Consider the following 27,607-nt stretch of genomic DNA (forward strand, 5'->3'; position numbering starts at 1 on the left):
GATATATGAGAGGAGACAGACCCAGGAGAGAGATAAAATCTGGCAAGCAGGTGTTGGTTTCCTTCTTTAAAACGTATCCAGGACAGGTCTTGCTTGCCAGGTCATACCAGCTTCTTTTTCTTTTTGCCTGATTCTTCTCTGCTTGGCATCATAGCTTGGCTCCTCCTCCCTCCCATCTCATCATTTCTGTCAGAGATCTGCTCTCTTTCTGGGTCCATCATCTTCCAGCTGGCTAAGTCAGAGGCCCAAAGGCAGTCCAGGACTTCTCCTCTCCTTCGTGCTCTTACCTCAATCCGTTGAAGAGTCCTGTTAAAAATCTCTCAAAACCAGCCTCTCCTTTCTCTTCACTAGTGAAATCTTAGTTAAGATTTGATACATTCTCTTCTGGATTACCTGGTTTCCTTGCTTCTTTTTCAAACTTCTCCAATCTACCCACTGTTTTGCAGCAAGAGGGAACATTCTAAGACAACAGAGTTGTACCAGTGACCTGCTCAAAATCCTGCAGTGGCTTTCACTATTGACAAAGAAGGCTCTTTACACTGAAGCTCTAGCTTTATGCTTAGAGCGTGTCTCTGGCTGCTGATTCCCTTATATGCTCTAATTCATCCCTCCCGAAAGATGCCCCTGCACCTTGCCCAGGCTGCCTTCTGCTAGGATACCTTTTCCATCTCCCCACTATTTGCCTATTAAATAGTACTCATCTTTTAAATATGCAGTTTGGTATCATCTGTCTAAGAATCCTTCCCTGATATCCTATTGCACCACCACTCTGGGCAGGAGAGCCCTCCAGGGAGCATTCTTGGCACTTTCTGATTCCCTCAGTTGGGATATACTCTGTTGATTGTTCTTTTTCTCATGCTCCCTCTACACTGCGAGGTCCTGAGCAATGCTGTTTTCCTCTTACTTTAGCACAGTTTCTGGCCAGAGGAGCACTTAATGATGACTTAAGATAATATTTATCGAGTGCTTACTATTACCAGCCATCATTCCAACCCTTTGAGGCAAGTCCTGCTATTATCCCCATTTTAAAAATAAACACACACACACACACACACACACAAAATAAAGACACTGAAGTACTCAAGTATAGCTTGCTTAAGCAGCTTTAAGTAAGATTACAAGACTCATGCTTTTACACTTATGCCAAGTCTCTTTAGCCTGAAAAATATTTGAGTTAGCCTGAAAAAAATTGAGTTAATTGCCAATGTTTAAAAATCTTTTGATTTCTGAAGAAGCACACAGAAGTTAGTTGATATGGCAACAGTGAGCAGGCATCCCTATGTTTCTTTCCTGGCACTGTTTGGCTGAGCTAGGTAGCAGCTGTCCCCTTGAGTCAGAGCTTGTGATTTCCTGTCCACCACACTGCCCTGCATCAAGCATTTACTTGCTTCCCCTGATTGTGTGGGCATTTGATTGTGGGATGCTGGATGTGATAGCTTTTTCAGTTTTTTCTGAACCTGAGATTATAAGGTTAATTTGAATATATTTTGTGTAAAACAGACTTTAGCTTCAAATTCTTCTAAAGGCACACTCATCACTTATATCACTTGTAGTCAATGCTAATATTTGCATTCTATTTATATATTCCTCCCAGGAAGTAGGATTCTGTTAAATCCAGGAGGATGAGCCATGTGTAATGTTGCTGTTCCCATAATTGATAATGCTGTCCCACACTGTAGTCATGGATTTGTTCCTCATTGTAAATGGCTAATATGTAGCTTATATTGAATCTGATCCTTCACATAATTTATTGCTGAACATTTGCTAAACTGCCTAACCACTGCAATGATATTAACAGTCTCAGTTCTTGATGCATGATAACTGTCTAACTTTAAAAAATTCAGCATCTATCATAAACAAACTCTTTTTTCCCAATAAAGTTCTATAAATTCTAATATATGAGATATTGGATTCAAGTTATCTTTGGTGAGACTTCTGTTTTATTATATAATATTCTCCCTCCAAAAACAGTAAATATTTCTGAGGGCCCATGAAAGAAGGAATCTTTATCTTTTTGAAATATTCATTTTATAATTAGCAAAGGGTAAAATAGTAGAGAAAATTGCAAAAATATATAAGTAAAATATGATAAATACGATAATAAATGACAACCTAGGGCATGGAAGAGACTGCACTTAACTGAATATTGAAGAATTTAGGAGGCTATTTTTGGAAGAAGTAATATTTAAATTAAGACCTAACAGTAAACTGGAGTTAGTATGATGAAAAGTGGGGAGGAGTGTGTCTGACAAACAACTCCCATGTGCAGGGACATGGAAGTGAGAAGAAATGTGTCACGTTGAGAAAATGAAACAGTTCACTATGACTGAGCATAGAGAGTCTACAAGTGGGAGGTGCTGGACCTGGAGAGGCAAGAAGAAGCCTAACCAGAGGGGCTTTTAGATTGTTTTAAGAATTTTTTTAATCTTAAGAACAAAGGAACTTATTGAAGACTTTAAGTAAGGGGAGCTAGATGATCAAATTCGAGTGTCTAGAAAGCTATATCTAGGGCTTCCCTGGGAGTTCAGCAGGTAAAGAACCCGCCTGCAATGCAGGAGACCCTGGGTTGATTCCTGGGTTGGGAAGATCCACTGGAGAAGGGATAGGCTACCCACTCCAATATTCTTGGGCTTCCCGGGTGGCTCAGCTGGTAAAGAATCTGCCTGCAATGCAAGAGACCTGGGTTCAATCTCTGGGTTGGAAAGATCCCCTGGAGAAAGGAATGGCTACCCACTCCAGTATTCTAGCCTGGAGAGTTCCATGGACTGTATAGTAAACTGTTACTGTGATGTTTTACAGCAGTTACTTTACATTGTAATTTTTTCATTTAGTCCATCAGGATGTACTTTTAGGGGGAAGAAATGCTGGAGCCCAAAGAAGAAAATATCATGGCAGCTAAGCACACTTGTCAGTGCTTTAATAGCTGGCATTGCTATCCCTGCCATGATCACTGGCATTCCTGTATACCAATAGATTATTTAAAAAATTTTTTTTTAATCTTAAGAACAAAGGAACATTGAAGACTAAGTAAGGGGAGCTAGATGATCTAATTTGAGTGTTTAGAAAGCTATATCTAGTTATAGTATGGAAACTGGTGAAAAGAAGATGGTGAGCAAAACTGGAGACATTTAAGACAGTTAAGATACTCTGCAGAATTCTACTTGTGAAATAAGGAAGTAGCCATGGAGAGGGAGGTGCTGCTGCCGCTGCTAAGTCGCTTCAGTCGTGTCCAACTCTGTGCTACCCTATAGACGGCAGCCCACTGGGCTCCCCCATCCTTGGGATTCTCCAGGCAAGAACACTGGAGTGGGTTGCCATTTCCTTCTCCAATGCATGAAAGTGAAAAGTGAAACTGAAGTCGCTCAGTTGTGTCCGACTCTTTGCGACCCCATGGACTGCAGCCTACCACGCTCCTCTGCCCATGGGATTTTCCAGGCAAGAGTACTGGAGTGGGGCACCATTGCCTTCTCCAGTAGAGGGAGGTAAGTGGATATATTTGAAAGATATTTAGAAAGAAGGATTGAAAAATAAGAAAACAAATGAAAAACAAAAGTAAATAAGGAAGGGAGGAAAGAAGGATGGAAGGAAGGAAAAAGGAAAGAAAGAAGGAAAGAGAAAAGTCAAGGATGATTTTAAAGTTTTTATATGGGCTCCTGGCAAATGATAATTCTACTCAAGCACAGAATCATAGGAAGCCTTGACCCTGCATTACAATTTGCCCTTATTTTTTATCTTACAGTTTCAGAGAGATTTCAATTTATAAAATTCAGTCACAGAATCATCTCATTTGATCCTCAGAGTAATCTCTGTGCAGTCATCATTAATTGCATTTACTGAAGAAACTGAGCTTGTGAAAGATACTAGAGGCCAGATGAAATGCAACACATTCAAGAAAGCAAAAGAAGGTTTGATGGCTGGAGCACAGAAAGTGAGATAATATGAGCAAGGTCAGAGATCCTGAATCATGTAGAGTGTTGCAGGACATATTAAGAATTTTGAGATTTATTCCAAAGAACAAGGGAAACCATAGGATGATTTTAAGCAATGGTAACATAGTCACATTTATATTCTTAAAGTATCATTGCAGTGGATGTGTAGAGATTGGAGAGGAAAAGAAGAACAAAGAGAGAATGGTCAAAGAACTATCGCAGTAAAGTGATAAAGGTGGCACTTGGAACTAAGGTGGTGGTGGATAAAACTTTAGATGAAGATAGGGTATATATACTTCACTAATTCTATTCAGTAATGTACCAGAGACCCTTGCCTGTGTGAGAAAGCAAGAAAAATATATGAAAAATACACATATTTGAAAGAAAGAAGTAAAATATTCTTTATTCTGAGATGACATAATTATCTGCTTAATATCCCCAAAAATGTAAAAGAAAGCTATTTGAACTGATAAGTAAATTTAGCAAATTTATAAGGCACAAGGTTGTTAAAAATTAATTATATCTCTATACTTACAAAAACCATTATTCATTGAATTAATAAACCTTTAAAAGAGCATCAACAAACACAAAATACATAGAAAGAATTCTAAAAAAAATATGTGTAAGGTTTCTATGATGAAAACTACAAACATATTGATGACAGAAATCAAAGACCTAAATGAAGGGAGAGATATAGTGTTTCTCAATTGGAAGATTCAATGTGTGTAAGTTGTCAGTTCTTCCCAAATTGCTCTACAGATTCACCGCAATTCAATCAAAATTCCAGCAAAATTTTTCTGTAGAAACAGACAAGCTGGTTCTAAAATTTATATGGAAAAACAAAAACTTTACAACAGCAAAAGCAATTTTAACAAAGAAGAGCAAAGTTGGAGGATTCGCATTATATGATTTCTAGATTCACTATAACTTATCAATATAGTGTGATATTGGCATAAGGGAAGACTTATATTGATGGAACAGAATAAAGTCCATACATGTGGTCAATTAATTTTGATAACAGTACCAAAATAACTTAATAGATAAAGGAAGTGTTTTAAATAAATCATGCTAAAAAATGGGCATCCATATTTAAAAAAATTAACAAAGACTACAAATTCAACTCTTACCTTATACCATTAAAAAGTAATTCTAATAGATCTTATAAATATAAAACCTAAACTTATAAGATTCCCATAAGTAAACACAGGAGGAAATATCTGTGATCTTGAGTGTAGCAAAAATATTTTAGATAGGATACATAAAAATATTTATAAGTTTGATAAGGTAAATTTCACTGAAATAAAAAAAAAAAACTTTTGCTGTTTGAAAGGCATTGGTTAGATTATAAAGAGGCAAATCACAGACTAGAGGAAACTACTTACAAAACACATAGCAGATGAAAGAGTCTACCTAGAATCTAAATACTCTTATTAGTATATAAGATAATTTAAACAAATAATTCACCAAAGAAAGAGATATGAACAGCAGATAAACACACAAAATTATCAATATTATTAGTCATTAGAGAAATATAAAATAATGCCACAACTATTTACCATAATATACCTACAAAAATTGTTAATAATTTATTTTAAGTGGACAATGAAAAGAGGGCTGGCAAGGATCAACTGAAATTCTCATACACTTCTCATACAAGGCACACTGGTACAGATGCCTTGGAAAAAATCTTACTGTAATATCTAGTAATTATCATATGTATTTGTCCAAGAGTAATGAAAACAAACACACAAAAACCTAAATGGTTTTGGCAATTACCTTCATAATAGCACCAAACTGAGAATAACTCAGATGATCATCAACTTGTAGGTGGATAAATAAAACCAATAAATAAAACCAAGGTACATTAACACACCTCTTCATAGATCACAGCCTTGTGATGAAAAAGCATGCATAACTCAATAAAGCTACGAGCCACGCCACGCAGCGCCACCTAAGACGGAGGAGTCATAGTGGAGAGAGAGTTCTGACAAAGCATGATCTGCTGGAAGAGGGAATGGCAAGCCACTCCAGTATTCTTGCTGCAAGAACCCCACAAATACGAACAGTATGAAAAGGCAAAAAACACGACACTGGAAGATGAACCTCCCAGGTCAGAAGGTATCCAATATGCTACTTGGGAAGACTGAAGGGCAATTACTAACTGCTCCAGAGGCAACGAAGGTCTGCACTAAAGCAGAAAGGATGCTCGGTTGTGGATGTGTCTGGTGGTGAAAATAAAGTCTGATGCTGTAAAGAACAATATTACATAGGAACTTGGAATGTTAGGTCCATGAATCAAGGTAAATTCGAGGTGGTAAAGCAGGAGATGGCAAGAGTGAACAACGACACTGTAGGAATCAGTGAACTAAAATCAAAAGGGATGGGTGAATTTAATTCAGATGACTATTATATCTACTACTGTAGGCAAGAATCCCTGAGAAGAAATGAAGTAGCCTTCATAGTTAACAAGACATGCAGTACTTGGGTCCAATTGCAAAACAAACAGGTTGATCTCAGTTCATTTCCAAGGCAAACCATTCAATATCACAGTAATCCAAGTCTGTGCCTCAATCACTGATGCCAAAGAAGCTGAAGTTGACCAGTTCTAGGAAGACTGACAAGACATTCTAGAACTAACACCAAAAGAAAAAAAGATGTCCTTTTAATCATAGGAGATTAGAATGAAAAAGTAGGAAGTCAAGAGATACCTGGAGTAACAGGCAAATTTGGTCTTGGAGTACAAAATAAAGCAGGCCAAAGGCTAACAGAGTTTTGTCAAGAGAACACATTGATCATAGCAAACACCTTTTTCAACAACACAAGAGAAGACTTTACACATTGCTGTTGTTATTCAGTCACTCAGTCGTGTCTGACTGAGCGACCCCATGGACTACAGCACATTGGCCTTCCCTGTCCTTCATTATCTCCTGGAGTTTCTTCAAACTCATGTCCATTGAGTTGATGATGCCATCCAACCATCTCATCCTCTATACCTCCTTTTCCCCACTGCCCTCAATCTTTCCCAGCATCAGGGTTTTTTCCAGTGAATCAGCTCTTTGCATTAGGGGGGCAAAGTACTGAAGCTTCAGCTTCAGCATCAGTCCTTCCAATTAATATTCAGGGTTGATTTCCTTTAGGATTGACTGGTTTGATTTCCTTGCTCTCCAAGGGACTCTCAAGAGTCTTCTCCAGCACCACAGTTCGAAAGCATCAATTCTTTAGTGCTCAGCTTTCTTTATGGTCCAGCTCTCATATCCATACATGATTACTGGAAAAACCATAGCTTTGACTATATGGACCTTTGTGGTAAAAGTGATATCTCTGCTTCTGAATATGCTGTCTAGATTTGTTATAACTTATATTCTAAGAAGAAAGTGTCTTTTAGCTTCATGGCTGCAATCACTGTCTGCAGTGATTTTGCAGCCCAAGAAAACAAAGTCCGTCACTGTTTCCATTTTTTCCCCATCTATTTGCCATGATGTGATGGGACCAGGAACAACAGACTGGTTCCAAATAGGAAAAGGAGTGCGTCAGGCTGTATATTGTCACCCTGTTTATTTAACTTATATGCAGAGTACCTCATGAGAAACTCTGGACTGGAAGAAACACAAGATTGCCGGGAGAAATATCAATAACCTCAGATATGCAGATGAAACCACCCTTATGGCAGAAAGTGAAGAGGAACTAAAAAGCCTCTTGATGAAAGTGAAAGAGGAGAGTGAAAAAGTTGGCTTAAACATCAACATTCAGAAAACTAAGATCATGGCATCCGGTCCTATCACTTCATGGGAAATAGATGGGAAAACAGTGGAAACAGTGTCAGACTTTATTTTGGGGGGCTCCAAAATCACTGCAGGTGGTAACTGCAGCCATGAAATTAAAAGACGCTTACTCCTTGGAAGAAAAGTTATGACCAACCTAGATAGCATATTCAAAAGCAGAGACATTACTTTGCCAACTAAGGTCCATCTAGTTAAGGCTATGGTTTTTCAGTAGTCATGTATGGATGTGAGAGTTGGACTGTGAAGAAGGCTGAGCGCTGAAGAATTGATTCTTTTGAACTGTGGTGTTGGAGAAGACTCTTGAGAGTCCCTTGAACTGCAAGGAGATCCAGTCAGTCCATTCTGAAGGAGATCAGCCCTGGGATTTCTTTGGAAGGAATGATGCTAAAGCTGAAACTCCAGTACTTTGGCCACCTCATGCGAAGAGTTGACTCATTGGAAAAGACTGTGATGCTGGGAGGGATTGGGGGCAGGAGGAGAAGGGGACAACCGAGGATGAGATGGCTGGATGGCATCACTGACTTGATGGAAGCGAGTCTGAGTGAACTCCGGGAGTTGGTGATGAACAGGGAGACCTGGCGTGCTCCAATTCATGGTGTCGCAAAGAGTCGGACATGACTGAGTGACTGAACTGAACTGAACTGAACTGATGGGACCAGATGTCATGATCTTAGTTTTTTGAAGGCTGAGTTTTAAGCCAGCTTATTCATTGTTCTCGTTCACCTTCAGCAAGAGGCTCTTCAGTTCCTCTTCACTTTCTGCCATTAGGGTGGTATCATCTGTGTATCTGAAGTTATTGATATTTCTCCCAGAAATCTTGATTCCAGCTTGTTATTCATCCAGCTGAACATTTCTCACCAAACGGTCCATTCCAAAATCAGATTGATTATATTCTTTGCAGCTGAAGATGAGGAAGCTCTATACAGTCAGCAAAAACAAGACCTGGAGCTGAAACTGTGGCTTAGATCCTGCGCTCCTTATTGCAAATTTGAAGAAAGTAGGGAAACCACTATACCATTCAGGTATGACCTAAATCAAATCCCTTATGATTACATAGTGGAAGTGGTAAATAGATTCAAGGGATTAGATCTGATAGACAGAGTGCCTGAACAACTATGGACAGAGGTTCATAACATTGTATAGGAGTCAGTGACCAAAATCATCCCAAAGAAAAAGAAATTCAAGAAGGCAAAGTGGTTGTCTGAGGAGGCTCTCAAATAGCTGAGGAAAGAAGAGAAGTGAAAAGCAAGGGAGAAAGGGAAAGATATACCCAACTGAATGCAGAGTTGCAGAGAATAGCAAGGAGAGATAAGAAGGCTTTTTTTCAATGAAAAAATGCAAAGAAGTAAGGAAAAACAATAGAATGGGAAAGACCAGAGATCTCTTCAAGAAAACTGGAGATATTAAGGGAAATTTTCATGTGAGGATGGGCATGATAAAGGACAGAAATAGTAAGGACCTAACAGAGGTAGAAGACATTATGAAGAGGTAGCAAGAATACAGAGAGTTCAGTTCAGTTCAGTTCAGTTCAGTTGCTCAGTCACGTCCGACTCTTTGCAACCCCATGAATCGCAGCACGCCAGGCCTCCCTGTCCATCACCAACTCCCGGAGTTCACTCAGACTCAGGTCCATTGAGTCAGTGATGCCATCCAGCCATCTCATCCTCGTTTGTCCCCTTCTCCTCCTGCCCCCAATCCCTCCCAGCATCAGAGTCTTTTCCAATGAGTCAACTCTTCGCATGAGGTGGCCAAAGTACTGGAGTTTCAGCTTTAGCATCATTCCTTCCAAAGAAATCCCAGGGCTGATCTCCTTCAGAATGGACTGGTTGGATCTCCTCGCAGTCCAAGGGACTCTCAAGAGTCTTCTCCAATACCACAGAGAAGAAACGTACAAAAAGGGCTTAATGACCTAGATAACCACGATGGTGTGGTCACTCACCTAGAGCCAGACATCTTGTAGTGTGAAGTCAAGAGGGCCATAGAAAGCATTAATACAAACAAAGCTAGTAAAGGTGATGGAATTCCAGCCAGTTATTTCAAATCCTAAAGGATGATGCTTTTAAAGTACTGCACTCAACATGCCAGCATATTTGGAAAACTCAGCAGTGGTCACAGGGTCATTCCAATACCAAAGAATGGCAATTCAAAGAATGTTCAAACTATGGACAACTGCACTCATTTTGCGTGCCAGTAAGTTAATGCTCAAAATCCTTTAAGCTAGGCTTCAATAGTACATGTACTGAGAACTTTCAGATGTATAAGCTGGGTTTAGAAAAGGCAGAGAAACCAGAGATCAAATTACCTACATTCATTGCATCATAGAGAATGCAAGGGAATTCCAGAAAAAATATCTACTTCTGTTTCATTGACTATTCTGAAGCCTGTGATTGTCTGGATCATACACACACACACACACATCAACACAATGGAATATTACACAGGAATGTGAAAGAGTAAATAACTGATAAGTGTTCTAACATGATTCCATTTATTTGACATTCTGGAAAAGGCAAATTTACAGGGACATAATTCAGATCAGTGATTGCTAGGGGCTGGGGGTATGAAAGGTGAATTGATTCCAAAGAGGCATGGGGGAACTTTTGAAGTATTGAAACTACTGTTTATCATGATTGTAGTTGTGATTATACAGCTGTATATAGTTGTTAAAACTCCTTGCATTATTAGCCTAATATGTTAACTTATACTATATTATAACTTTTAGTATAAGTTGAGATATAACTCATATAACTTATATGATAAGTTATAAGATATAACTTATATCTCAACTTATACTATATAAATTAAACATTTTTTTTTAATTTGACAATTGCAATAATTTAAATGACGAAGATGGTAGCTTGAGCTATGATGTTGGAAGATGATGATAAGTAGTGGATAAGTCTAAGATGTTCTTAGGATGTAAAATCCACAGGAAGAGGTGAACTGATTGACACAGGAGATGAGAAGAAGGGAGACATGTACAGTGAAAGTTGCTCAGTTATGTCAGACTCTTTGCGACCCTATGAACTATACAGTCTATGGGATTCTCTAGGCCAAAATACTGGAGTAGGTAGACTTTCCCTTCTCCACGGGATCTTCCCAACCCCAGGATCGAACTCAGGTCTCCCACACTGCAGGCAGATACTTTACCAGCTGAGCCACAAGGGAAGCCCAAGAGAAGAACAAGGGAAGCTCTGATAAAAATACTAAAATATGTCTTGAATTACAGTGGATTTTTTAATATACTCATAAATCTTACCAGAAATCATATTCTAAGAGGTAGAGAGATGATAACAGATCAGAAAAAGAAATAAACAGCAATTCTTGTCCAGTTCAAAATAGAGTCCTCTTATCCACACTATAATAAGGGCCAGATCCCATGATTTAAAACTATGAAAGCATATAGAGAAAAGTTAGGACAATTATGTATAAAGCATATAATTTGTGAAAAGGTCTTGGTTAGACAGTATGCAGAGTGTAATTAAAGACCATATGGTTATTAGGAGGAAAATATCTTAAAAAGACAGTATGAGATATGGCTATAACTCTGCACATGAGTACTAATAAATATTGTGATCCTGGTTAAGACTTTGAACTTGTGTGAATACCCACATTTGTAAGGTATGTCTTTCCCTAACATCCCTTTTGACTTGATCCATCTGACATATTTGAGCTTCCCTGGTGGCTCAGACAGTAAAGAATCTGCCTGCAATGAGGGGAACCTGGGTTTGATCCCTGGGTTGGGAAGATCCTCTGGGGGAGGGCATGGCAACCCACTTAAGTCTTCTTTCCTGGAGAATCCCCATGGACAGAGGAGCCTGGCAGGCTGCAGTCCACGGGGTTGCAAAAAGTTCGGACACAACTGAGTAATGTTCACTTCACCTCTGATATATTCTGTTAGGGTGACCACTGAAAGAGCTTACACTATAGTTCATTATAAAATTTCTTTATGATTTAATCTGAAAACTACTTTTGAATCATGGTAAGTTTTGGGGATGCAAAGTCAAGGGGTTTTTAGACTCATGGTGAATACAAGTAAACAATGTGACCAGACAAAAAGAGAAGAGCAAATAAAATGGAGAGAAATGCAAATCAAATTTACTTCAAATATTTGTACATTTCTCCCTGTGATTAGATTCCCTACCTCCATCTTCTGCAGTTACACAGAGTATAATGTATATTATCAAATATAATCAACAACAAAATTATAGGCTCACTCACAAAGTCCCAGTTTTCAAATGCATCTATTTGTATATAATACAAAATTAGAAAAAGCCATTCTCCTTTGATAAGGTGAGACAAGCCGAAGCAGACCTGATAGATAGATTTTATGTGTTGTTACTTTCAGCTCACCTTTATATGCACACCAAAAAGGCACTTCTAAATCAAATCTCAAAAAGTAAATATGGTGTTATTTACATTATTCGTACTCACATTCCACATGGCCATAGTCATCTGCTTGTTTTATTAACAACAGATAAATCAAAACCTTAAGCTTTAATAATAAAATATATCTACGCTTCTGTGTGTCTATGTCCAAAATCATATAGTTATAGGCCATTAAGTCTTCTGAATTGGGCACATACCTTGAGACTGTTTCTTTACTTCTCACCTTGCCAATCCACCAAGAACTGTCATTTTGGGGAAACAATGTTTCTTGAATTTGTGAAAATGCAGAGAACTCTGGAAATCAGAGAAATCTTTTTTTTCCCCCTTGGCTGCACCCTGCAGCTTGTGGGATCTTAATTCTCCAAGTAGGGCTCTCGGCAGTGAAAGCATACAGTCCTGACCACTGGAACACCAGGGAATTCCCTCAGAGAAGCCTTAACTGCAGCATGGCTTACCCGGCTTGAGATGAGCGAAGGGAATTTCTCCAGTGAGAAGTTCCCACAGACACAGAGCATAGCTGAAGACGTCGGCTTTGATCGTGTAGCGTGTACACTGTGTGAACACCTCAGGAGCCATCCAGCGGAGGTTCTGCGGGTCAAGAAACATTCAACAAGTCATTGACCAAGTGTTTAGTTCTTCTACTGTAGGACAGTGTTCTTCTTAGCGAGGATTTGTTAAGTATTCTATGTTCTCAAAAATATAAACGTAAAATAACATCAATACTGCCCTCAATATGTGCAATAATAAACTGGCACGTTTACATAGAAATGTTTACTGCTGCCTTTTAGTTTTTCAAAGGGCGTTTTTTCAATCATTGGAAGATCATGCAATCCATAATTCTTCCAAATATACTGCAACAATATTAATTGCCAAGTAAAATGGTGAGCACAGCAGCGGTACTGTTTTGCTTATCTCTGAGTATCTTTCCCCTGGAAGCCTTGCAAGCTTCTGAATGGCCATCCATGGATTCATCCAAGAACTCTATGCCTCCCTGGGTGTGAATCATGCACTCTGGGGGGAAGCATCTCTCCTTTAGAGCTTCAGGTTGTAATTTAGGAAGTCACTAAATTAGACCAATAAATAGTGCCCTGATGACTGAGGAGAGAAAGGGTCTCAGGGGAGTGCCCAGAATATTCGTGTGAAGGAGATATCTCACTGGCAGGATCAGGTCTGTCATATCTCCTTTTTTTGCCCAGTGGTGTTATTTCTAAATACTGTTTGTGCAATATTCCTGAAAGCAAGCCCATAAATCACGACAAGTTTCTCCGTACAAAGTTCTACCCTCATGTTTTGATAGCATCATTTAATTCTTTTTATTTGCAATTGTATATTTTTTCATTTTTAAATATAAGTTTCCATTATGGGATGCAATTGCATAAATTTGGTTTATGTGTGGTTTAGGAAAAAGAATACTAGAGGTAGGGAAGGAAAATTCTAGTCCTGGGCCTACTATCAACTATTTGGGTGGTTCTGAGAAAGTCTCCTATGCTTCTTGGATCTGAGATTCCTCAAGGGTAACACAGGAGGCAGGCCCTTCTAGCTCTAAAATCTCGTGGCTTCATAATCATATCAATGAACTTCGCCAAATACCTTCTGTCTTTGTATTTCCCCTGAAAGAAACTAGTATTCTCTTATTACTCTTGGTGATATTCTGTGTGTAGTGCTGCCTGCTGATAATTCTTTTGAAGTGTCTACATTATTTTGAAGTCATGCATAATTGCAGCTTTCCAAGAATGTCTTTATTTCAATTATGGTGCTTATATGCAATCCTTCCACATGAGCTTTCACATTCCAAGTAGCCTCCAATTATATAGCAGATTATGAGTTTTGTCACAACAATGCATCAGCAGGAGTAAGCATAGAGTATGCCCATTTTTTTTTCACAGGGGGTAATAGAGTAATTAGCAAACTTATATAAGGCCACATAACTAGTAAGAAATAAAATAACCTTCAAAATAAATCTTGAGTAGGGCTGTGCTTAAAGACTCCACTCCTAGGATAGAAGAATGTTACTTGCTTTGCAGAAATTCAATTCAATTTCATTCAACAAAAGAATATTTAACCAGAGTCTCCACTAGCTACATTTTAGAATCTCCTGGGGAAACTTTTAAAAGATACATGTACTCAAGATGAACCCTGGGACAATGAGATCAGAATTTCTTGGGGCTGGATTCAGGTTGAATGCTTTTACAAAAGTTTCCAAAGTGATTTCAATGTGCAGCCACGGTTGAGGTCCACTGAGTTAGCTATCTCTGTGTCAAGATGCCAGATAAGATCTGTATGTCCTGTCAAAAAAAGGACCCACTCTTCCCACCTCTCTCATATCTTACCATACTTCTCCTTTCTTACTCCACTCCAGTCAATCTGGCCTTGAACACACAAAGGACTCTCCTGCTGCAGGACATTTGCACTTACTGTTCCCTCTTCTATACTGCTCTTCTCCTCTTATGGATAACTCCCACATAGGTCTCTTACCAAATGCTATCTTTCTATCTCACTCATCTAAATGACACCCTCTATCATGTTCCATTCATCTGCTCTGCTTTGTTTTTTTCTTCATAACACTTATCACCACCTGATATATATTTTAATTTGTTCAATGTTTATCTTCTTCCATTAAAATATTAGCCCCATAAACACAAGAATTTTGCTTTGTTCATGGTAATAATCCCAGGTCCTTGAAAATGTCTGACACTTAGTAGGTATTCCATAAATGTCTGTTGAATGAATGAAATTAAACTGGGGAAATCAGCATGCTTAATCCTTAATTCATGATGTGGTTCCTGCTTTCCTCTTTAACTCGTCTCTCACTTTGTCTTCTCACACAGGGCATGCCAACAATGCCAAGCTATTTAAAGTCCCCAAGGAAAGCTGGTGTTTCTCCTTCCCCTGTGCCTTTGCTCATGTGTTCATTCTGTTGAATTGATTTATTCCTGTTCATTCTACCTGAGCTCCCATGAGGCTTTGCCACATCTCTATCATAGAATGTCCATACTGCCTTCACCCTTACTTGCACATGGATTTTCCCACTACAAAATGAGTTACTTGAGATCAAAGAGAAGCTCTTATTCACATTTTGTATTCCTGGTGCTTTGTACAATGCCTGACACATTGTAGACCCTTCATAAATGTTTGTCCAGTGAATAAGAGTACTACCTAGCAGTGTGAAAAAAGTGCTACAAAAGCACAGACAGAAAAGTGTGTGGGGAGGAGGTGGAAGGGGCAGTTTACAGGATGGAAGGTACTTAAAATGGGTAAACTTTTCTTGGCCATGCAAGATAATTAGACTTTCTCGAGGTGAGATGAAATGAAAGGTTTTTGGGCAGGGAATATGACCCTGGGAGAGTCATAAATCTGTGAAAGTGAATAAAATATTTGGGGAATAGCCAGATGGCTTGTATGTATGTTGCAAGAGGCATAGGGGACTTGAGAAAATGTTTAGTGGGAAATGAAGTCGTAGAAGAGTCTTGGGTTCAGACTTGGGTGAGAGTGTTATAACATTTTAATGTTTCCTAGGTGGTGCTAGAGGTAAAGAATCTGCCTGCCAAAGCAGGAGATGCAAGGGAAGTGGGTTTAATTCCTGGATCAGGAAGATTCCTTGGAGGAGGAAATGGCAACCCACTCCAGTATTCTTGCCTGGGAAATTCCATGGACAGAAGAGCCTATGGACTACAGTCCATGTGGTTGCACAGTCAGACAGGACTGAACGTGTAGATACGCACACAACATTTTAAGCATCATTGACGATTTACAGGAAGAAGTCAATTGTCAGAATACAACACTTGGCTGATGTTGCAAAGAATGAACTGGAGGGGAGGACTGGAATTAAAAGCCTACAACAGTGGTCCAGAAAAGAGATGGGGAAGACCTGAACCGAGGCAGCGGTAAATGAAACTTTGGAATAAACTAAAAAAGAAAAGAAATAGAAACAAACATAAAAAGTGATTGAGCAGTGTGTGAGCAGAAGCAGGAAAAGGAAGGAACAGAAAATTAGCCCAGGCTTGAGTAATTAAATAACACAGCTAGGTCAGAAAGAGAAGTACACGCCTTCATGGGGAGGGGAGAGGGAAAAGCGGATAATGAATCTAAATGCAGACATTTCGAGTGCAATTTATGTTTGCTTCAGATGTTATAATTTATATTTTCCTTAAACATTAATGCTTGACTGTATCACCTATCGCCTTACAATGTTAAAATGGAAAACTATAAATTGTTAATAGATGCAGGTAAACTATGGATTTTATGGTTAGCTATTAAATTTTAACTCTACCACTTAATAAGGAGATCTAAACATGAAAGTCAATTATCCATGCCCGCCATGTACTTTTCAATTAGATTTGAAACAAATTCTGTTACTTTTTCTGTAACATTTTTCAAATATATATCTAATCTATTTCTCTAACAGAGCCTTGAAATAGTTCTTTGGGGGGCTTACTAAAAATAAAAACATAAAACATTATCCTGCCTCTGGGACAATGACATTTCTTCCAGCTAAAGCTGCTTTCATCCCCCTTTCTCTCATGCTGAGTTTACACATTCTAATTGTTTCATAATTATAGGGAACATCAGCAGCAACAAACCCCAGGTTGTTTTGTCATGTTGTCTTCATCCAGAGACTGCAGAAATCTTGATTCTGGGGAAAAGAGAAAACAAATTCATGTCAAAGGAAATATTTTAAAACCAAGGTCAAAGATTATAGCTAAAAGTTTGAAACCCCAAGGAAACCTCTGTCTTATTTAAATTTTTACTTCCATTTTTTTAGCTGAGGATATAAAAGAGGAAAAACTGAAAAGAAATGACATATTTTTAAAATTCATTGAAAAAATTTAAAATTTATTTGTTTTTAATTGGAGGATAATTGCTTTACAATATTGTGTTGGTTTCTGCCATACAACATGAATCAGCCATAGGTACACACACGTCACTTCCCTCTTGCTAATTGAAAGCTTTTCCCAGTACCCCTCCATGATAACTTGAAATGTGAATAATTTAGAGAAATATAGCTGTCAGGGTGATATCCATTTCCAGGTTTATCGTGTAATATCTCCACCAATGAGGAAGGAAGAAAGAAACTGATGTCACTGGGGGCATTATTCATAGAAATCTCACCTCCGAAATCTGCCACCACAGCATGCCCATCCTCGTAGAGAAGAATATTGTGACTGTAAAAAAATAAAAAGTAGGTCTTGAGTAAAGCTTACTATTTTCTGTCTGAATGGTCTCTCAAGGAAGAGGATGACAATCATCATTTGTTTACCCCAGAGGTTAAACAACTTCCAAAAGTTAACAGACATCTCAGGTTAGTGACTCTGATTTTCTTAGTTTGCTAATTTGTAAGGAATGTTTATATAATGTGATCATCTTATATCTGACTTTGAAAGTATTCAGAGTATTTTACTTTAGGTAAACCTTCTAAACTTCTCAAAGACCCATTAGCTGAAGATAAGTTTTTCAGCTCTTTGAAGTTCAGTTGCTAACAAAATTTAGTTACAGGCAATAGTAAAAGGTATCTGTGAGCATATCAGAGTCAGAGCAAGTGAACAAGTCTGCTAGAACTCTAGGTACAAAGGCAGTTCAAAGCAGGACCTGACATTCATACAGGAAAAGGACTCTTTCTGGAAAATGTCTTGGTCAATATGTTCTAGCTGGTATCCTAGGAAAAAGAAGTGTTTTTAAGGCCTGTGAAATGAAGCCAGCTAAAGTACTTTTTAAGCTCTTGGAGAGGAAAACATAGAAAGGTCTTCAAAGTCTCCTTTCCAAACTAGAATTCAAGCTAGAACAAGGCTGTCCTTTTCAAGAAGTAAACCAAGGTTGGGACAGTTTAACTAGAGGCCATTTCTCTCACAAACTGGTGAACTGAGTTGGGAGATCTCTTATGGACAAACATATTGTGACCCAAGATGGTCTTTGAGTGTTTCTTATTGAATGCCTTTCTTTATGCTCATTTCACGTTTAGCTTCTAAATGAGTCATTTCAGCATTACGAGATAATCCACTTTTAGTGGGTTATCTTTTAGTGCACATAGGCCATACAATATTAATTTATCTGCTCTTTCTTTCATTGTTTTGCTTCATGATTGAAAAAGGAAAATCTTTTAGTCTGAATAACTCCAGTATGATATTGAACCATTTATATAAGTGCTTTCAGGTACTGAGTTAAACTTTATAAGAAAGTTAGCTTTGCAATTCTCTTGTATCATAAATGAATTTTACTTTTATGGTATATACTTAATTCTCTTTTAAACTAGCAAAAATCTAGACTGTGTTCAAGCTATTTTTTTTTTTTTGGCCTGGAAGAGACCAGTGTAGAAGTAATGTTAATTAATTGCTAATTTGTAAAACATAATGAGTGAGCACATGCTCAGTTGCTCATTCATGTCCAACTCTCTGTGACCTCTTGGACTGGACTGTAGCCCGCCAGGCTCCTCTGTTCATGGGATTTTCTAGACAAGAATATTGGAGTGGGTTGCCATCTCCATCTCCAGGGGATCTTCTTGACCCAGGGATAGAACCCATGTCTCCTGTGTCTCTTGCTTTGGCAGACAGATTTTTTATCCCTGTGCCACCTGGGAAGCCCAGAGAAGTAAGAGGATGTCAAAATGAAAAGCTCCCTGAGATGTTATCTTTAACTGCAAATTGCCAACTAATACATTCTGTGAGAATGACATTGTCATGATAAAGAACTCTCCAGTATCAGGAGCTCTCTGGAAGTTCAAAGGCAACAAGAAGAATGCCTCAAAAATGCTGGACCACTAGATTACTTTAAGGATTTAGGTGAGTTATTATACCACAGTCCCTTAATCTATCAAAAGACAATGAAGGTCACAGTTCATAGATATCATTAAAACATGCTAAACATGAATTACCAATTGAATTAAATGATTATATGTATAGTATCCTATCCATTAATTTAATTTTAATTCAAATTAATAATGTAGAACTATGGTTATCAAAATAGTTGGCAGCATATTCGCAATACAAAATCAAATATCTAAATGAAGTTGCCCTAGTTGAACACTGGAAAAAGCTGACAGAAACCCTACTTAATCTTCACCTGTTTCAAAATCACAGTCCTTGAGGCAACAGCTTAAAATTTTGGATGTTGTGTGGGCATGCCTATTAAGTCACTTCAGCTGTGTCAGACTCTTTGCAATCCTATGGATGGTAATCCACCAAGCTCCTCTGTCCATGAGAAGCATTGGACATATTTTGTTTATTCATTTGTGTGTTTAAATTTCTTCTAAATATTTTATGTTACTAAGAATAAGGGTGATAATGCCAGGTAACTGGAATTGGGGTAGTTCAGCATAATTTTGGAAAAGGAAATGGCAACCCACTCCAGTGTTCTTGCCTGGAGAATCCCAGGGATGGGGGAGCCTGGTGGGCTGCTATCTATGGGGTCGCACAGAGTCGGACACGACTGAAGCGACTTAGCAGCAGCTGCAGCAGCATAATTTTACTCTTCAAGCAAAAGAAATGGCTCTTGATGGCTCAGTAGTAAAGAATCCATCTGCAATGCAGGAGACACAGGTCCAATTCCTGGGTTGGGAAGATTCCCTGGAGAAGGAAATGTCTACCCATTCCAGTATTCTTGCCTGGAAAATCCCATAGACAGAGGAGCCTGGTGGGGTACAGTCTATGTGGTTGCAAAGAAGCAGACACAGCTGAAGTGACTAAACAACAGCAAAAGAAACAAAGGAATTTGATCACTGGGCTGCCCTGTTCCTCCTGGTATGAGGGGCAGGATGTCTCAGGATACAGGGATCATGCTCATAGTAGTAACTACAGCATTTTTAGCATGTGCTTATTTTTGGCACACTGCTTACACATCCTTATCACATTTGAGTATACTCATAAACGTTTTTTAAACAAATAAACTTAAAATAGAAAGTCACAAGTTTGGTAACGTAAAGATCACATCGGTTAATAAGGAAGTACTTATTGAATTGTGGTTGTTTAGACACTAAGTTGTGTCTGACTCTTTGCGACCCCATTGACTGACTGCATCATGCCAGGTTTCCTTGACCTGCATTATCTCCTGGAGTTTGCTCAAACTCATGTCCGCTGAGTTGGTGATGCCATCCAACCACCTCATCTGCTGTCACCCTTTCCCTCCTCCCCTCAATCTTTCTCAGCATCAAAGTCTTTTGTAATGAGTTGGTTCATTGAATCAGGTGGCCAAAGTACTGGAGGTTCAGCTTCAGCATCAGTCTTTCCAGTTAATATTCAGGGTCTCTTTCCTTTGGATTGACTGGTTTGATCTCCTTGATGTCCACAGGCTTCTCAAGAGTCTTCTCCAGCACCACAGCTCAAAGCATCAATTCTTCCATGCTCAGTCTTCTTCCTGGTCCAACACTCATATCTATACATGGCTACTGGGGAAACCATAGCTTTGACTATACAGATCTTTGTTGACAAAGTTATGTCTCTGCTTTTTAATATGCTGTCTAGGTTTGTCATAGGTTTTCTTCAAAGGAGCAAGCATCTTTCAATTTTTGCAGCTGCAATCACCTTCTGCAGTGATTTTGGAGCCTAAGAAAAGAAAATCTCTCACTGTTTCCACTTTTCCCCATCTATTTTCTATGAAATGCTGGAACAGGATGCCACAATCTTCATTTTTTGAATGTTGAGCTTTAAGTCAGCTTTTTCACTCTCCTCTTTAACCCTCATTGAGAGGTTCTTTGTTTCCTCTTCATTTTTTTGCGATTAGAGTGTTAATATCTAAATAACTGAGGTGGTTGATATTTCTCCCAGAAATCTTTATTCCAGCTTGTGAGTCTTCCAGCCCAGCATTTCCAATGAAATGGTGCATATAAGTGAAATAAGCAGGGTGACAATATATAGCCTTGATGTACTCCTTTTATGATTTTGAAGTAGTCCACTGTTCCATGTCCAGTTCTAAGTGTTGTTTCTTATCCTCAATACATATTTATCAGGAGACAGGTAATGTGGTCTGGTATTCCCATCTATTTAAGACTTTTCCACAGATTGCTGTGATCCAAACAGTAAAAGGATTTAGTGTAGTAAATGAAGCAGAGTAGATATTTTTCTGGAATTCTCTATCTTTCTATAATCCAATGGATGTTGGCAATTTGATCTCTGTTTCCTCTGCCTTTTCTACACCCAGTTTGTACATCTGAAAGTTCCTGGTTCACATACTGCTGAAACCTAACTTGAAGGATTTTGAGCATATTCTTACTAGCAGGTGAAACGAGCACAACTATACGGGTGCTGTTCAGTCGCTCAGATTGTCTCACTCTTTGTGACTCCATGGACTGCAGCATGCCTGGCTTCCCTGTCCTTCACCATCTTCTGGAGCTTGCTCAAACTCATGTCCATTGAGTTGTAAATGCCATCCAACCATTTCATCCTGTCATCCCCTTCTCCTTCTGCACTCAATCTTTCCCAGCATCAGGGTCTTTTCCAATGAGTCTGAACTTCTCATCAGGTGACCAAAGTATTGGAGTTTCAGCTTCAGCATCAGTCCTTCCAGTGAATATTCAGGACTGATTTCCTTTAGGATGGATCTCCTTGCAGTCCAAGGGACTCTCAAGAGTCTTCTCCAACACCACAGTTCAAAAGCATCAATTATTCGGTGCTCAGCTTTCTTTATAGTCCAACTCTCATATCCATACATGACTACTGGAAAAAACATAGCCTTGACTAGATGGACCTTTGTTGGCAAAGTAATGTCTCTGTTTTCCAATATGCTGTCTAGGTTGGTCATGGCTTTTCTTCCAAGCATCTTCTAATTTTATGGCTGCAGTCACATCTGCAGTGATTTTCATTTTAGTTCAGTCGCTCAGTCATGTCCGACTCTTTGCGACCCCATGAATCGCAGCACTCCAGGCCTCCCTGTCCATCACCAACTCCCGGAGTTCACTCAGATTCACATCCATTGAGTCAGTGATGCCATCCAGCCATCTCATCCTCTGTCGTCCCCTTCTCCTCCTGCCCCCAATCCCTCCCAGCATCAAAGTCTTTTCCAATGAGTCAACTCTTCGCATGAGGTGGCCAAAGTACTGGAGTTTCAGCTTTAGCATCATTCCTTCCAAAGAAATCCCAGGGCTGATCTCCTTCAGAATGGATTAGTTGGATCTCCTTGCAGTCCAAGGGACTCTCAAGAGTCTTCTCCAACACCACAGTTCAAAAGCATCAATTCTTCGGCGCTCAGCCTTCTTCACACTCCAACTCTCACATCCATACATGACCATAGGCAGTGATTTTGGAGCCCCCCAAAATAAAATCTGCCACTGTTTCCATTGTTTTCCCATCTATTTGCCATGAAGTGATGGGACCAGGTACAATGATCTTAGTTTTCTGAATGTTGAGTTTTAACCCAACTTTTTCACTCTCCTCTTTCACTTTCATCAAGAGGCTCTTTAGTTTTTCACTTTCTGCCATAACGGTGGTGTCATCTGCATATCTGAGGTTATTGATATTACTCCCGGCGATCTGATTCCAGCTTGTGCTTCTTCCAGCTCAACGTTTCTCATGATGCACATAAGTTAAATAAGCAGGGTGACAATATACAGCCTTGATGTACTACTTTTCCTATTTGGAACAAGTTGTTGTTCCATGTCCAGTTTCAACTGTTGCTTCCTGACCTGCATACAGATTTCTCAAGAGGCAGGTCAGGTGGTCTGGTATTCCCATCTCTTTCAGAATTTTCCACAGTTTGCTGAGATCCACACAGTCAAAGGCTTTGGCATAGTCAATAAAGCAGAAATAGATGTTCTTCTGGAACTCTCCTGTTTTTTTAATGATCCAGTGGATGTTGGCAATTTGATCTCTGGTTCCTCTGCCTTTTCTAAAACCAGCTTGAACATCTGGAAGTTCACGGTTCACATACTGTTGAAGCCTGGCTTGGAGAATTTTAAGCATCACTTTGCTAGCATGTGAGATGAGTGCAATTTTGCGGTAGTTTGAACATTCTTTGGCATTGCCTTTCTTTGGGACTGGAATCAAAATTGACCTTTACCAGTCCTGTGGTCACTGCTGAGTTTTCCAAATTTGCTGGCATATTGAGTGTAGCACTTTCACAGCATCAGCTTTTAGGATTTGAAATAGCTCAACTGGAATTCAATCAATTCCACTAGCTTTATTCATGGCGATGCTTTCTAAAGCCCACTTGACTTCACATTCCAGGATGTCTGGCTTTAGATGAGTGATCACACCATCATGATTATCTGAGTCGTGAAGATCTTTTTTGTATAGTTCTTCTGTGTATTCTTGCCACCTCTTCTTAATATCTTCTGCTTCTCTTAGGTCCATACAATTTCTGTCGTTTTTGGTGCCCATCTTTGCATTAAATGTTCCCTTAGTATCTCTAATTTTCTTGTAGAGATCTCTAGTCTTTACTATTCTACTGTTTTCCTCTATTTCTTTGTACTGATCACTAAGGAAGGCTTTCTTAATCTCCTTGCTATTCTTTGGAATGCTGCATTCAAATGGTTATATCTTTCCTTATCTCCTTTGCTTTTTGCTTCTCTTTTCACAGCTATTTGTAAGGCCTCCTCAGACACCATTTTGCCTTTTTGCATTTCTTTTCCTTAAGGATGGTCTTGATCCCTGTCTCCTGTACAATGTCACAAACATCCATTCATAGTTTCAGGCACTCTGTCTATCAGATCTAATTCCTTAAATCTATTCATCACTTACACTGTAAGGGATTTGATTTAGATCATATTTGAATGGTTAGTGGTTTTCCCTACTTTCTTCAACTTAAGTCTGAATTTTGCAATAAGGAGTTCTCGATATGAGCCACAGTCAGCTTCTCGTCTTGTTTTTGCTGACTTATGGAGCTTCCCCATCTTTGGCTGCAAAGAATGTAATCAGTCTGATTTCATTATCAACCATCTGGTGATGTCCATGTGTAGAGTCTTCTCTTGTGTTGTTGGAATAGGGTGTTTGCTATGACCAGTGTGTTCTCTTGGCAAAACTCTATTAGCCTTTGCCCTGCTTCATTCTGTACTCCAAGGCCAAACTTGCCTGTTACTCCAGTTATTTCTTGACTTCCTATTTTTGCATTTCAGTCCCCTATAATGAAAAGGATATCTTTTTGGGGGTGATAATACTAGAAGGCCTTGTAGGTCTTCCTAGAACCATTCAACTTCAGCTTCTTCAGCATTGCCGGTAAGAACATTGACTTGGATTACTGTGATATTGAATGGTTTTCCTTGGAAATGAACAGAGTTCATTTTGTCCTTTTTGAGACTGCATCCAAGTACTGCATTTCAGTCTCTTTTGTTGACCATGATGGGTACTCCATTTCTTCTAAGGGATTCCTGCCCACAGTAGTAGATATAATGCTCATCTGAGTTAAATTAAATCATTCCAGTCCATTTCAGTTTGCTGATTCCTAAAATATTGATGTTCACTCTTGCCATCTCCTATTTGACCACTTCCAATTTGCCTTGATTCATGGATCTAATATTCCAGGTTTCTATGCAATATTGCTTTTTACAGTATCAGATTCTACTTCCATCACCAGTCACATCCACAACTGGGTGTTGTTTTCGCTTTGGCTGCATCTCTTCATTCTTTCTGGAATCATTTCTCCATTGATCTCCAGTAACATATTGGGCACCACTCACCTGGGGAGTTCATCTTTCAATGTCCTATGTTTTTACCTTTTCATACTTTTCATGGGGTTCTCAAGGCAAGAATTCTGAAGTGGTTTGCCATTCCTTTCTCTGGTATACCACATTTTGTCAGAACTCTCCACCATGACCTGTCCGTCTTGGTTGGTCCTACATGGCATGGCTCATAGTTTCATTGAGTTAGACAAGGCTGTAGTCCATGTGATCAGATTGGTTAGTTTTCTATGCTGTGGTTTTCAGTCTGTCTGCCCTCTGATGGAGAAGGATAAGAGGTTTATGGAAGCTTCCTGACGGCAGAGACTGACTGAGGGGGAATCTGGGTCTTTTTCTGATGACAGAGCCATGCTCAGTAAATCCTTAATCCAATTTTCTGTTGATGGGTGGAGATGTGTTCCCTCCCTGTTATTTACCTGGGGCCAAACTATGGTGGAGGTAATGAAGATAATGCTGACCTCCTTCAAAAGGTCCCATGCACGCACTGCTGCACTCAGTGCCCCCAGCCCTGCAGCAGGCCACTGCTGACCTACGCCTCCGCCAGAAACTGCTGGACATTCATGGGGAAGTCTGGGTCAGTCTCTTGTGGGGTCACTGCTCTTTTCTCCTGGGTCCTTGTGCATACAAGGTTCTGTTTGTGCCCTCCAAAAGTCTGTTCCCCTAGTCCTGTGTAAGTTCTGGTGGCTCTATGGTGGGGGTAATGGCGACTTCCTCCAGGAGGGCTTATACTACACCCAGGTCTGCTATACCCAGAACCCTGCCCCTGTGCAGAACCCTGGAGACACTCAAATACAGTTCTGTTTCAGTCTCTGTGGGGTCTCTGGGTCCTGGTGCAAACAAGGTTTGTTTGAGCCCTCTGAGCATTCTGGTGGGTATGGGGTTTGATTCTAAACACAATTTCGCCCCTCCTACCATCTTTCTGGGGCTTCTCCTTTGCTCTTGGATGTGGGGGTATCTCCTCAAAGTTGCTCCAGAGCCGTGCAGCTGCTGCTCTAGTGCCTACTATCTTGCTGGGGTTGCTCCTTTAAGATTCATCTATTTTTTAGTTAGTTACTGCTAAGTCATACTTCCTATTTGGAGTGAAATAAATGGAGGGGCAGGCAGGGATGAAGTTGATGGGATCTAAATCAGTCAGAGCACCAAGGCCTCCTGGTAGGTGTTAGTTCAGTGAGGTCATCTGATGGGTCACCAGCATCAGAGTGAAGGGTTCCTAGGGAGAGGGAAGACCTTGGAGTGACACAGCTGCTATAGTAGAAGTGGTATGATAATTATTAGTGATGAACTCAAGGTTTATCACTGAGTTTTCTAAGAAAACTTTTAGGAGAAATTTTCTAGGATAAACTTTCTAGGAGAAGCTGACCCTTGCATCTAGATGGATCCTGAGGAGCCAAAAAATTGTTATGTCTAGATGTCTGGACAGAAATTCCAGAAATTTTGTTTGATAGGTAAAGAACCTGCCTGCCAATGCCCGAGATGCAAGAGACTTGGGTTTGATCCCTGAGTCGGGAAGATCCCCTGGAGTAGGAAATGACAACTTGCTCCAGTATTCTTGCCAGAAATATTCCATGGACAGAGGAGCCTGATAGACTACAGTCCATGGGGTTGCAAAGAGTCAGACACGACTGAGTGACTAAACACACACACACACACACACACACAGGTCTATGAGGACATCCCTTGTGGTCCAGTGGTTAAGACACCATGCTTCCATTGCAGAGAGTTGCAGATTCCATCCCTGGTTGGGGAACTAAGATCCCATATGCCATATGTTATGTATGGCCGGGGGGCAGGGGGGAAGAGAGAGAGAGACGTCTACCAACTCATGTCCAAAATACTTGTGCTTGATGTATGACTATAAGGTAAGGAGACTGAAGTCAACAGGCTACATGGAATGTAATCTAATATACCTCTGTACCAAGACACAGCAGGCAAAGACTAACCTTCCTCCCTTTCAGAGCATGATTGATGGTCCTATGTAGGAATGAAGCATAGCCACTGTGAACTGGGCCTTGCAATCTGACCTGGGGAGTAAGCCAGACATGGGAAGAATGCCAATGCCTTGGATAGTGTCATCAGAATCAGAAGAGAGAAACAAAACAACAGTGATGGGAATCCTGAGACTTCCTCTCCCCTAGAAGACCATTTGGGAGGTTTATTTTATCTCTGCTTTTGCCGAAGGTTCTGGGGAGAGGCAGTCTGTGGTTAAGTTGATGCTCTACAGGCACCTCCACCACCTGGTAACATCTGGTGGAAACAGTCCTGTGAGTCAGACCCTTTTGATTTGAACTTGATAGATAAACAAACCAGTCAGTAACTGCTGGCTCTAGCACCTTAGCTCAAATCCTTCCTCCTGGGAGAGTAATCCAGGCCAGGTAAGGGGCAGGACATGAGATAGGATACTCTGAGAGGAAGGAGGAAATGGAGAAGAGCCACTGTAATATACCAGTCTGTACACACGATAGCACCCATGTCCACCAATAGACATGCTTGTCTCCTAAATTCTCAAGACATGTTGTTTAAAGTGAAGTGCCACCAAGGAACACTCTCTAAATAGCAGTGAGTTTGGTAAACCACTAAAACAAGTAGATAAAGGTCCATGTTAAGTCGTTTCAGTCATGTCTGACTCTTTGTGACCCCAAGGATTATAGCAAACCAGCTTCCTCTGTCCATGGGATTCTCTAGGCAATAATACTGGAATGTGTTTCCATATCCTCCTCTAGGCAATCTTCCTGACCCAGGGATCGAACCGGCATCTCTTACATCTCCTGCATTGGCAGGTGGGTTCTTTGCCACTAGTGCCACCTGGGAAACCTCAGATAGAGGTTCACAAGTCCTTAATTCTTACAGTAATTTTTGGCAGTTCTGGATTTATCATTTTGATTTAATCTAAGTGAGTACGATTTTAAAAGTCC

At 39.8% G+C, this 27,607-nt stretch overlaps 1 protein-coding gene across 1 annotated transcript in view; it reads right to left on the reverse strand.

Moving 5' to 3' along the window:
- Nucleotides 1-27,607, reverse strand: part of LOC120861099 (serine/threonine-protein kinase TNNI3K-like) — a 329,844-nt gene that overhangs the window by 101,691 nt on the left and 200,546 nt on the right. Inside the window, exons 18-20 of the mRNA XM_040236762.1 lie at nucleotides 17,210-17,262; nucleotides 16,681-16,733; nucleotides 12,556-12,688 (exon numbers count right to left, since the gene is read on the reverse strand). Of these exons, the coding sequence (XP_040092696.1) occupies nucleotides 12,556-12,688; nucleotides 16,681-16,733; nucleotides 17,210-17,262 (239 nt within the window). The remainder of the gene's footprint in view (nucleotides 1-12,555; nucleotides 12,689-16,680; nucleotides 16,734-17,209; nucleotides 17,263-27,607) is intronic.

Source organism: Oryx dammah, unplaced genomic scaffold (assembly GCF_014754425.2).
Source record: "Oryx dammah isolate SB20612 unplaced genomic scaffold, SCBI_Odam_1.1 HiC_scaffold_11227, whole genome shotgun sequence".
In the NCBI taxonomy this organism is placed as follows: domain Eukaryota; kingdom Metazoa; phylum Chordata; class Mammalia; order Artiodactyla; family Bovidae; genus Oryx; species Oryx dammah.